We start from the raw sequence: 13004 nt of genomic DNA, 5'->3' as shown, positions 1-13004 counted from the left end.
TTGCACTTTTTGCGAAAACAGGAAAAAGCCGTACAGTATGAATCCCTTCAAAGTTGCCAGCAGGCAATAGTCCCACAATAAAATGAATGAATGGGTAAATAAATTTATCACTGTATAAAATCTTTGACAATGGCGCACTTTCTATTTTATGTACATACCTACCAAATACTCTGAATTTTTAGGATTTTAAAACTCTCGTTTATAGCCTACAGTAAATAACACGTTTTATATGAAACCGGGTGGGAAGGTGTTTGTAGTCCTTAACCGCCAGGGTCGTAAGGGCACCGTATCCCGTGGTGTGTCTTGGGCAAATACAGCCCGGTGGCGCCCATCCCTCTCCGGGCCAACACGTTTCCACCCAGTCTCGAACGGGGTAGCTTTTGCTTGTTATGCGAATGTGCTAACTGCTAAAGTTGAAAACAAAATCATGCTATGTTCATTTCTACTCTTCTAGATGACGCTCTTAGTTTATACTGTCGATACAAAGGCGAGTTCATTATATTCCCAGGAAATCTTTAAACAAAGAGTGTTATCTTGAGGAATGAATCTATCTCAAGTGCTTCATGAAATTTCAGTTGTCTATCACTATTTACATTTTAATAACTAAATCTGTTTATTGGTATAAATATTAAACAATTATATCCATACAAAACGTGTAAGATAAAGTAATCAATGACTGCTATTTTGTCGTTTGCGTTTTTTTTTTTAAATGAAAATATATTCCAAGAAGGGAGCACAGCGGCGAAGTGGTTAGCACGTGTGCGGCACAGTTCTGAGGTCATGAGATCGAACCTCCTGTGTGAAGTTTGCATGTTCTCCCCGTGCTTGCGGGGGTTTACTCCCATATTTCAAAAACATGCACGCTAGGTTAATTGGAAGCTCCAAATTGTCCCTAGGTGTGAATGAGCGAGTGAGTTGTCTGTCTCTATGTGCCCTGCGATTGGCTGGCAACCAGTTCAGGGTGTCCCCTGCCCACTGCCCGAAGATGGCTGGGATGGGCTCCAGCACCCCCGCGACCCTACTGGGGATAAGCGGTGCAGATAATGGATGGATGGATGGATATTCTTTCACGGACCAGGAACGGAGACGGGACCCAATTGCGTTCATTTTACTCAGTTTTTATTACGAAAGAGAGCAGTGCTTGCATCCACGATCCGATGATCGTCGGTCACGGGTAGCAGATAGCAGGAACGCGGAAGTGGCACTATCGTGTCGAGTGAGTGTAGTCGTCGACAGCGAGGAAAACAGGTCGATGGCCGGGGCGGAGGAGCAAAAACAGAAACAGGTCCAGAAAAAAGGTCGGCAACAGGTATCAGGCAGGAAACAGGGCAGGATAGTGTCGGAGAGTACAAAAGCGTGCCTAGCTGGGAGCGTAGGTTCGCAGACAGTCTGACGGGTTCTTTTCGGAAGAAGAGAGTTTAAAAAGAGTCCAACAGCCAATCAGGTACCGCGGCTGTTGGCGCCAACGGGGCAGCCGCAGGTGCCCCGGATCAGTAATCATGACATATTCCAAGAACTACCGGTACTTTAGACCTGAAAATAGTGCTCTTAAATTAAAAAATCTATATCAAAATCTGAAAGTTCTCTTTATCAATTCTAAAACACCATTTTCAATGTCTTGCACCTTTGTGTATATTTATAAACATCACTCACAGCATACCTGTCAAGCTCCAGGGCTCCATGCCCTTACAAACTGTCGTGTATTCCCTTACAAAATAATCTTACACCATTTTTTAATGCATTTTAACATGTTATATTGTACATGTGTTTCGTTATATCATATATATTGTTAATTAACATTTTGTTTTGAGATACTGAGTTGCTCGACATGAATGAGGTTTATTATAAAAAAAAGTTAAAAAATGAAGAAAGGAAAAATACATGCAAATAGAATTATGTAGAATAATACATTTTCTTATTCAAATTATGAATTCATTTTCTGCATTAAATTATTGTTGGTTTTATACTCATTAAAGGGATAACCACAAACCTGTCTTTTTTTCATTTTCTCCTTTTATACTTCCTTTTTTCTAACTTCTTTATACAACAATAATGATTTGTAATATAATGCATCAAAACAAGTGAGCCGTTTGAGAGCCGGCTCTCTTCAATGAGTTGAGCCGAAAAAGCTGGTTCTCTAAAAAGAGACTGACTTCCTTTCACTACACAACTACCACATGAAATCCGATGTTTTTTAAGACCACATGTACTTCAAGTTTACTCGATCAACCCCGCCTGTTGTTTTCATATCAGAATGACTTAATTCTGAATGGTAGCCATAATTGACAAATTTGCGTTTTTCCGTAAAGATTTTCTTGTACGTCGTACACATCTTAAAATGCATAATAAACGTACTTTGTATGGCAAAACCGAACAGGTTGACAGGTATGCTCACAGGTAACATATCTAGGGAAGCGGAAAAGTCAAACGATGGATCTCAAAAACAGAAACGAAAATCAGGGCCAGCCACGGTTGACTCTCATTTCAATTTGGACGAGGGCCGCAAAGGGAGCTCAGAGGAACACTTTCACTCAAGCACAAACCTATTGACCTGGAATCCTATTTTCTTTTTTTTCTTCCACAGGTTCAAGACACTGAAGATACCACCAACGACATGATAGAGACAACTGAGGATCTGTCCAGAAAGATAAAACAGGCCCGAAACGACTTAGATGACGACTTACAAGAGGCAAAGGATGTTGTCATAGAGCTCAAAGAGTTTCTGTCAGGTACTCCACGTTTACCCCTACTTTCTACACTATGAGGCGCACCCACACAATACTGTATAGTCTTTCGTCATATTACTTTTATACATAAGGCGCATGAAATAAAGACTACGGTAGGATCTACTAGGCCAAATTGCAATACTTTGTATGCAACGGGATTTGAACCCATGACAGTGAGAGCGCTTTACCACAAGACCACCAGTGGTACAGATGACGTGTGAAAAGGCATTACAGCCTTTTTTATCATGACACCACATTTTTTCCACGGTGTCAGAAACACTGATTTGCACATTGCATTTTGTTCGTCATGCTTAATGTTAATGTTTCTTCCTAATGCCATGAGGCTCTTTAACTCCACCCGGGGGAGTAAAAGCCCACACTAAAACCCCAAACCCACATTTGCATATTACTCTATTTTTATTACATTGTATATTTTCAGTAGCACTATTTAAATACTCTATATCAACACTTTATATTGGGTATTTTTGTATTCTATATCTTGATTTTATTATTTTATTTTTCAACAAAAGGATACTGCTGGAAGTGTTAATTTCCCTACGGGGATGAATAAAGTATCTATCTATCTATCAATCTATCAATCTATCTATCAATCTATCTATCTATCTATCTATCTATCTATCTATCTATCTATCTATCTATCTATCTATCTATCTATCTATCTATCTATCTATCTATCTATCTATCTATCTATCTATCTATCTATCTATCTATCTATCTATCTATCTATCTATCTATCTATCTATCTATCTATCTAAACTGTCTCTCTACTTCTTCACCTGTGCTTCTATTACTTGGTCTATGAACGTTTATAGTATTTTGTTGAAAGTTTCACAACATTGAAAAAAATAGTGTGATCGTGAGATATGCCTTTTCGAATGTCACCTGTACCACTGGTGGTCTAGTGGGGAAGTGTCGGGCCATCATGGCCACGACCTGAGTTTGAATCCTGTTGCATACAGAGTACTGCAATTTGGGTCAGCGATGATTATCGATCATTCAATCAATACAATAGAATACTGCGGAACTTGGTGTAGTAACGCACACCTATAAATACTATATGCCAGGGGTCTCCAACTCACGTCGTGGGGGCCATTTGCGGCCCTCCGGATGATAGTTTAAGCCCCCCCGCCTTAATGAGGAACTTAAAGGGACAGTGTATATTATTTTACCACTACATTTTGTATTATTCTGTTGTCCAACCTAAAACGAGTGGTAAATATCACAAGTAAGAATGAAAATGACAGAGACTCAAAGTGACCATAAAACATTTTTCTTTGATTTTTTTTGGGCGGGCTCAGCAAGGTGGCGTACAATTATGTCAGCTCCCTATAGGTGAGGCTCATGTTATATAGAATAAATGCTAATATCTCCACTTACCAGTATTTTAAAACATGCCCATCTTCATATGTTCATGTATTTTTTACCAATTCTTTGAAACAATATCCTTTTTTTAATGAGTCACATTTTTATTCTGAGGAATAATACACACTGTCCCTTTAAGTGCAGCCCAGGGTTTTATGGAGTTATTCATTACTGATTGATAGAGTTTCATATGATTTTTTTTTTATTGCAACATACATTTCGGCTTGGTCATCCTGGAAGGAGGATTACCGTATGTCGATCCTTCTCAAAGTTTCTTCATTTTCTTCATAATGAGGTTTTGAGTTTTTCCTTGCCATTGTGTCGGTTTTAGATCAGGGGATGATGTCTTAATAGTCTGTAAAGGTCCCCGGTTTGAGACTGGGTGTTAACATTTGTTGGTCTGGAGAGGGATGGGCGCTACTAGGCTGTACTTGCCAAGACACACCGCAAGAAACGGTGCCCCTACGACCCCTAGTGGAGGTCGCTATCAGGGCTGCAACAACTAATCAATATCATCAATTACCCTGAGTGTAATAGACTATGGTGAGTGCAGCCTTTTGAGACTTCCTTATACCAAAAAACATGACTTGGCTTGACTAGATCTTTTGTTATAAGGCAGGTTAAAAGGTGCACTTTAAATTTCCAGCCAATTTAGGGTCAGGAAAATGTGGTCGTTAGAATTTGCTTTCCTTTTCAATGTTGAACTTCACAGACTCACGTTTTTTTTCTTTTGGTGGTGCGGGAAGACCCCACATCCAATCTGACCCACATTCAGGATATCAGTGACTGGATCCTAAAAAGAAAACTCCCGTTGAGTCCGGCGGCTTTAAAAAAGAAGCTGGACGAACTGAAAAACCTGGCGGGCAACCTGCCCGACAGCTCCTCTGTTTTAAAAGATTCGGCCCCGCAGTTGGACGCCGCCAGGAAACTGTTGAAGGAGGCCCGAGACACCAGGTGACTTAGAACTTTTGATCTTTTCGGTTTTAGAACTTACTCGGTCAATTCGAGCGTTCGCGGCTTGTCGACAGGGACACGGCACAAGGCGTGAAAGACGACGTGGACGAACTCCTGGCGGGCTTTGATTCCATTGAGTTGTCGCTCTCTGACATGGAGGACAGACTTCAGAATAGCATGGATAACGTCGACGACTTGTACAAAAACCTGACTGAGGTTGGTCCCAGGAAAAAGCTGATGGACTAAAATCGTCCTGTTCTTCACATCCATCTAGAGACACTCTTTGAAATGCAAGCAAAAGCAATCTGTTTCTTAACCCCGTAGACCAAAAACCAACTGAAACCAGCAGAAAAAACACTGGATGACGTTTCTACCGTCGTAACTCCCATCCAACCTCAGCTCGACGAACTCAAAGACCTGATGCGGAACGGCGCCGAAGGTGCCGAGGATGCAGAGGACACGGCGGACCTGGCCGAAGACGATGCTGCTCTGGCCGAAAAGGTCAGCAGACACTCGGCTCGACGGGAATCAAACCTGTATGCGTCGCGACACGAACCTGGTTTGTTTTCAGGAGCTGCTGTCGGTGCAAGAGCAGTTTGATCGTCTCAAGAACAAGGCACCCACCGGAAGTCCTAGCGGGGAAACCGGTCCGGAACCCGAACGTTTAGCCAAACTGAGGACGGATGTTGACAATCTTACGAATACCACGGGGGATATGTTGAATGCACTGGAAGGTAACATGATTGACTCGTTTGTTTCTGTCTTTCTCATATTAACTCAAATTAACAAATCACCTAAATAGTAAAAGGCGAGACAGGTTAAAACGTTTTTCGCAGATAGATAGATAGATAGATAGATAGATACTTTATTCATCCCCTTAGGGAAATTCACGCTTCCAGCAATATCCATTTGTTATTTATTAATGATTAACAGGATGGCCTCTGGGTGCTGTGTTATAGTTTAGCAACAGCGGAGTGGATGACGTCACACGCTAGGCCAAAAGTTCGACGTCCCTGCAGCAGATGGAAATCTTTGTGCCCAGGGTTACACCACCTCGTTTTCACGTAGATAGCGAGTCCACCTCCTCTCCGCTTCCCGCAGGCTTTTGTGTCTCTGTCCGTCCGTACAGCGCTGAAGCCGGATAGCTCCGGATATCTCCGGGTAGCTCCACATTAGTGTTCTGGATTAATTAAGAAATGATCACTTGGTGTAACCCCATAATGTCCCGACAGCCCACTGTTGGCCCGCTGGATCTTTGATAAACAAATATGTGTCACTGAAATACTTCATGCCACCTATCATTGGAAAGCCTAAACTCTTGGGATTCAAATCATGAAACCGATTCAAAATGTACTCATCACAGAACCATCACCATTAGTATAAATCACCCAAAAAGTGTCGTAGTATTCCACTCATGAAACCGTTCTTCACAAACAAGGTCTCGTCACGTTTACGACAGTCCAGCAAATCCAACTGTGTAAAATATTGACTCCAAAACACGCCATAATGCCCACAGATATTTTTTTAAAAATCCGCCTAAAAGCATTCCTGCATTGTTTGACGATCCTTGTTCTGATCTGTTCATTTCGAAGCATTATTCCCTTTTTAAAGGACACAGATAAGTAAAAAACAAAATGTCTCAAAGGACCGCACATATCAATTAATAATAAATTGCAATACAAAGTCCAAAGCACCAAAAAATAGTCACCTGCAGCATTTTGAATATTATTTAACTTGATTGCAATGATTTCCGATGTGGCCCTTAGCCCGAACCTTTCCATTGACACCACTCTCTGCCAATTGCAAGCTGTTTTTCACGGTCCTGACCCTGCCATACCCTATGAATACCTGTGATGAGGAAACAGACATGACAAATTTGGCTTTAAAAATCTTTAGCCAATAGTGACAGATTCAAATGTTGATTGACACGTTGGTTAGCCAATAAAATTCCCAACATAATTGTACGCAATTTTACTGGATGTATTCAAATCAGAGCCCAAAATAAACATAATTGAACTCGGAATGTCACGGTTGCCTTGGCGCCCAATTGGCCCCGCTCGTGTGGCGCCAGCTGCGGCTCATGAATAGATTGGCTTCCCTTCTATTTAAGCTCAGTGCGCTCTCTCTTACTTTGTCAGTCCGTCAACGAACCTCTGCCCCGCAAGACGTGGGTTCTGACACGGTCAGGTTTTCCTGTTGGTATTACCAGTCCGGTATTGTTCCCGTTTATTTTTTTCCTGATTACTACCGGTTTCCAGTTTCGTTCCCGTCTAATTTCGTCCTTTTTATCATTCTCTCCAGTTTTCGTTCCCATCTTGTTTGTCCTGTTTATCATGTTTCATTAGCTATCTGTCTGTCTGTCCCGTCCGGTCCGGTATCGACCCCATCTGTCCAATATCGACTCGGGCAATTGGAATTGATCTCGTCGGTCTCTGGCTTCCTGTCATTCCACACCAGACCGCTGCCTAACGCGCATGACTCCCCATTTCCCGTAAAATAAAAGGCTTGTGTGAGAACGTCACGCGTTTGGGTCCTGATCCTGTTCTGGTTCCTGACATGGAATTGTGCACAGTCAGTCATTGACTTTATAACTCTTTCACAATGTCTGAAAAATTTCTAAAGTAAAGTACACGATTGCAGAGGTTTTAAAGCTGTAAATTGGCCACTTTTGGAAACTCCTAATCCTACACTTAGAAAAATGTGTAAAATACATTGTTAAGTTTTTCAGATTGTGATCAATTTTTACCTTGGACCAGATAAGGCTTCATGCTATTGGCCCAGCTGCTTTCTAGTTGATATGTCCATGCTACACTCTTCTGCAGGCCAGAATAAAAAACCTTCTATTTCTATGTTATCCAAATTAGATGACTCTGTTAGTAGCACTTGCAGTAATTTAGGACAAAACTTGAGTGCGTTACCTGTTTTTATCAGGCCTGTTCAAGGCGGAACAAACCCCCAAAAAGATAAAACAGAAAAGTTTATACGAGCGCTTCTAAAGCACGCATGTGAATCATATGTAACTCTGCTGCCATCTCCTGGCTTAAAGTCACGATTGAAGCAGTACATTGAGTGCAGGAAGGGTTCGAGATTGTGTTACACATAGAAAAAGGAAATGTAAAAATGAATCAAAGCAGGAAAAGGATTCTTTTTTTTTTTGCTTTTTATTTCTCACACACACTTTGACGGAGGGTTGGGTGACCCATCATACAGCAACACTAACCACAAAATATATACAATTGACATTCCCGTTAAAAAAACGACAACAAATGTTAATAAAATAAATCAAATAAAAAGTGATAAGCTTCTTTTCTCGAATTGATCTATTTTCAGATGAAGTCTTGCGGTGATTTTTTCCATAATGTACATTTGCTGTAATTTGTCTCTCCATTGTTTATGTCAGGAGGTTGTGGTTTCAGCCAGGACACTTTGATCATTTTCTTTGCTACCAGAAGCATAAACTTTAGTATATATTTATGTTGACTAGTCAATAATTCTTCTGGCAAAATTCCTAATACGTAGGTCACTGGGTCCAACCGCAAATCCCACCAAATAATTATTTTTTTCTGTCTGAATACTTCTCCAGAAACGTAATATTACAGGGCAATTCCAGACAATATGTGTAAAATCTCCGATCCTCCCACAGTTACGCCAACATAGATTTGAGGTATTTTTATATTTTGAAGAGATAGAGGGTGTATAGAAGAATCTCATTTTTACAGTCCATTCAGACTCCCTCCATGTCGGACTGCTGGTTATTTTGTGTCCCTCTCTCAAAGTTTTTTCCCATTCGTCGTCTTTTATCACTACATTAGCTTCTTGTTCCCATTTTTCCTTAACCACCATCTCATTACTGAGATCCATTCGCAGAGCTTTATAGAATTTTGAGATAACCCCCTTTATTAATTGTCCTTTTGCGTATGATATTAACAATTCCTCAACTTTAGTTGGCTCCTTAAATATTTTCCCCCATTTCTGGAGGTAATGCCTTAGTTGCAAATATTTGCAAAAATCATTTCTAGGGAGGTCAAATTCTTGTTAAACTCTTGTTGTTTAATACCTGTCCTTTGAACACTTGGGTAATCCTTTTTGGGCCCATTTTTCAAATCTTACATCCATAACCCTAGGTTTAAAATCTGGGTTTTTTGCAATTTTTGTAGCCCTATTCACAGATGTTGATATTTTTAATTTTTGGGGGATTGTTGACCAAGTTTTAATAGTTCCTTTAATCTATTCATTCTGGAGTTTTAACTTCTTCCACATGACTACTGATATGAATGGTAAGGATTCCACTGGCACATTTGGACAAGACCGCTGCTCCATGTCCACCCATATTGTATCTTTGTCTCCGGTAGTCCACAGAATAAGAGCTTTAATTTGAGCTGCCCAATAATAATATCTAATATTGGGTAGGTCCAGGCCCCCTTTTTCTTTGGAAGCTAAAAAGGATTCTTATTTGGACTAATTCTAATGATAGTAATGGCTCGATAATAGTGTGCGTTGTCCATCACTGACAGAAGAATCGGAATCAGCCGCTTAAAGCTTAACAATTTGTGTTCCTAAATGCTAATATTCAGTACGGACCACGTAACCTCTTCTTAATGAACGTTTACGTTTTGTAGCGTCATTCATTTTGTTAGCTTCTTTTGAATCTTTCTTCTGGGGCTGAGGTTTTGGCTTGATTCCTAACCACTTTTCCATTTTTCTTGTGTTCTTTGTGCGTCTACTTTGGAAAATGATATGCAAATGCACGACCTCATAACGCTCGTGAAATTCCGGAAGCACGAAGTGATTCAATGCAGGCTTCCGATCGGCTGCCGAGTACGCAAATTGCCAAACGAACTGAAATTCCGAAATTTCCGAACCGAACAAAGATTTCAAAATCGAAATGAAGCAAACGTTTGATTTGAAAAATGAAAAAACAAAAATGAAGGATTTTTTTTTCCTTTCTTGAAAAAGTTGTCGGCCACCTTGGCAGAGACGTTGTGTAAGTTGTACGCCCGACGTAAAAGATGCACGCCCCGGGTGTCTGGGCAGACATTATATCAGACACTGATATAGTACATTTTTTATTCGTTAAACTCATGCATGATAAAAAAAATATGATTGGTAGTGTATCGGTTAAACTGACGACAAAATCTAAAGAGCTGAGCTGAAAAAAGCGGGATTTCCAGAACTAATAGGTTGGCCTATACAATAACATACCCGTCAACATATGCATTTTACCCAATTTTTGTTCGTTTTTTTGATGGATTCTCTTCATCCGTTACCTCCGCACAGGAAAAGCCGATTCATTGCAGCGACTGCAGGAGGAGATTGTCCAAAAGTCCACAAAGCTGGAAGGTCTGGACGCCAAGCTCAAAGATTTGGTGGCGCAACTCCAGAAGAAAGCGCACGATTTGAGCTTCTGCCAGGGTTGAGGTGACCCGTCCCTTCCTTCGTCCGTCTTCATTCCCATCGGAAATCTTCCTTTAGATGCAAATACTGCTGTTACCCGTTTTCACGACATCTGTCAGGTTTCCATTCTTGGTGGAGAGAAGCATCGTCTCATTCGTGATGCAGTAGAGCCCCGGGTCATGACATGAATCCCTTCTGAGGTAGCGATCGCAAAGTGAAACAGAAGGGGATTGAATACTCTGTTCTGAATACTCTGGTACCCCAACAAAAAAGTATATATTAACCACTAGTTGTGGATTAAATTACATTTAAAATAAGCAAATAAATGAAAAAATAAAATTAAATACCTCCAGTGTGACGTGACTTGAACTGGTCAAGTGGAGTAGCGGGTGGATGCAGAGACTTTATTGGTTATTCTTAATAATTGTCCCAATCGTCAAGTGGTTGCAGCCGTACGACCTCAGATTTCTAGCTTCGTTTCCATGGTTAGCATATTTTTGATTCTCCTTTTAGCATCACTGCACCTTGTGAATAAATAAAGTACAAACAATACAATATGTGTCACCGAAGCGCACAGTCAACTCACCTTCGAGATTCTGAACCAAACAAAGTGAAAGGCGTTGTGGGAAGGAGTTCAGCTAATAGCATGTTGACATTTTCATGATGCCGATAGTGGACTTGAATTATCTATGACGTCGACCAATAACAGACAGGCATCTTAGAGACCTTACTAAGTTTTAATTTGTTGCTGTGGTATGGTGGGGAAAAGCTGTAAAGAGTGGGAGAAAAAACATCCATATCCACACCTTAAAGTAAAACGCCGTAAGGCGGGTTTGCCATATCCCGGGGGTCTATTGTATTAAGCACTAAATGGGAATGCCGCAGTTCCATCGCATTCATCTGTTCAAAACTTTACGCTAATTTAATTTCATTTTGCTTGGACTCGTTACAATATTATTCATGATGTCAAATTATCCAGGACACTATTTATTGTTTTATTTGTGCAGAGCATATTTAATAGAAGCTTTAATGACACTGTTGAATTTGACCGGGATTTCACGATTCATCACTGTTTGCAGTCATTTGTCATCACGTTTTCTTATAAAATCTCAATAAAAGTCTGTATAGGCTCCAGCATCTTACTGTCGTTATTGTTGGGAATTTAACTATCAAAATGTACCGTTTACCAAATTGTTCGAATTAGTTATCTGACTCCATTAACCAAACACGATCTACATTTATCCAACAACTATGCACGCTCGTTTCTTGAGAGAAAATGACCAGGAGCCGGCAATTCCACACGGGGGCTGGTTGTTTATTATTCCTGTTGTAGATTAATGGAGTCGGAGCTTGACATATTGAGGACACATTTGTTTAAAATAGGAAATTCCAGGCTTGTTTCTCCCGAGTGTTAATAATAATAATATTCGCCTTGCAAGCTGATAGGAATTTGGCTGTGTCAGGCCACCCCAATGATTTTCTTGGAAATTGTGTAACTTTGGAGATCGAAAGAGGACGAAAACATTCTGAGGAAAAACATTGTCAATTCCTGGTAGCGTGCATTTTGAGAAAAACAAGTGCGTCATCGCGAGGGGACGCACTAAGGAACATGTGATATTTCTGATGTGATGTGTCTGATGGTATAAGAAAGCTGATTGTCTCTTAGGGCCCGGTCACACAGCCGTTTGCGACTGTATCGAGGCTGAATCACGGCCAGAAATTTCTGACTGTGAAGCAGACGCTGTTGGACGCTTTGAGATCGCCATACAGACGAGATACAGCAGTGCTTTACACGCGGTCGGAAATTCACACGCGGTTGGCAGCACGAAAAAGTCTTGCGCTGCTCAAAACTTTAGGGCCCGGTCACACAGCCTTTCACGGGCGTATCGAGGCTGAATCACGGCCAGAAATCTCTGACCGGGAAGCAGACGATGTTGGACGCTTTGAGATCGCCATATAGACGAGATACAGCAGTGCTTTACACGCGGTCGGAAATTCACACGCGGTTGGCCGCGCGAAAAAGTCATGAGCTGCTCAAAACTTTGAGCACGTGTTAACCGCGGGCGGCACACGAGGTAATGACACGGAAATGACGCGGAACGACGTGCTATGGCCGCGGCCAGGGCGTGGTTACACGTGGGTAGGACGCGAAATTTCATTGTGTAATCGTGGGTGGAGCACGGTCATAGCATGTTCTGCGCCTGTATCGCGGTGTTATCACGTGAATTAGCGTGTGTAACGCGTGTGACGGTCAAACGCCTTTTTCCGCGTATATACAGCGCGATTTGCCGAGCACACGTCAGTTGTGCTCGAGACGTCAAGGGGTGAATATGGATCCCCGTCACCGTAGTGACCTGGTCTTAATCATTTTTTTGGGGGGGATATTTCTTTTCATTTCATAACAAGATAATAAAATCAAAATGAAAAACTATTACAATAATAACATATTGGCTTCTTCAGTGCCATAGCTTGAAATCTTGATCTTCACGGGACTGTGTCTTGAGCGGTTATGATTTCTACAGCCCGGTGTTATGCCGAGAAATGCAT

General features: G+C 41.2%; 1 protein-coding gene across 3 annotated transcripts in view; it reads left to right on the top strand.

Moving 5' to 3' along the window:
- Positions 1-11594, top strand: part of lamb3 (laminin subunit beta 3) — a 53118-nt gene extending 41524 nt beyond the window's left edge. For all 3 annotated transcript variants that reach the window (XM_088337721.1, XM_088337719.1, XM_088337720.1), the window contains 6 exons: positions 2585-2729; positions 4856-5063; positions 5138-5279; positions 5388-5564; positions 5635-5797; positions 10341-11594. In XM_088337721.1, coding sequence (XP_088193847.1) covers positions 2585-2729; positions 4856-5063; positions 5138-5279; positions 5388-5564; positions 5635-5797; positions 10341-10480 — 975 coding nt within the window. In that variant the 3' untranslated portion in view covers positions 10481-11594. The remainder of the gene's footprint in view (positions 1-2584; positions 2730-4855; positions 5064-5137; positions 5280-5387; positions 5565-5634; positions 5798-10340) is intronic.
- Positions 11595-13004: the final 1410 nt, after the last annotated feature.

Source organism: Urocampus carinirostris, chromosome 6 (genome assembly GCF_059441175.1).
Source record: "Urocampus carinirostris isolate Australia breed hairy pipefish chromosome 6, RoL_Ucar_1.0, whole genome shotgun sequence".
Taxonomy (NCBI): Eukaryota; Metazoa; Chordata; class Actinopteri; order Syngnathiformes; family Syngnathidae; genus Urocampus; species Urocampus carinirostris.
Note: the sequence above shows the minus strand (reverse complement) of the source record. Positions and strands in the feature narration are given on the sequence as shown.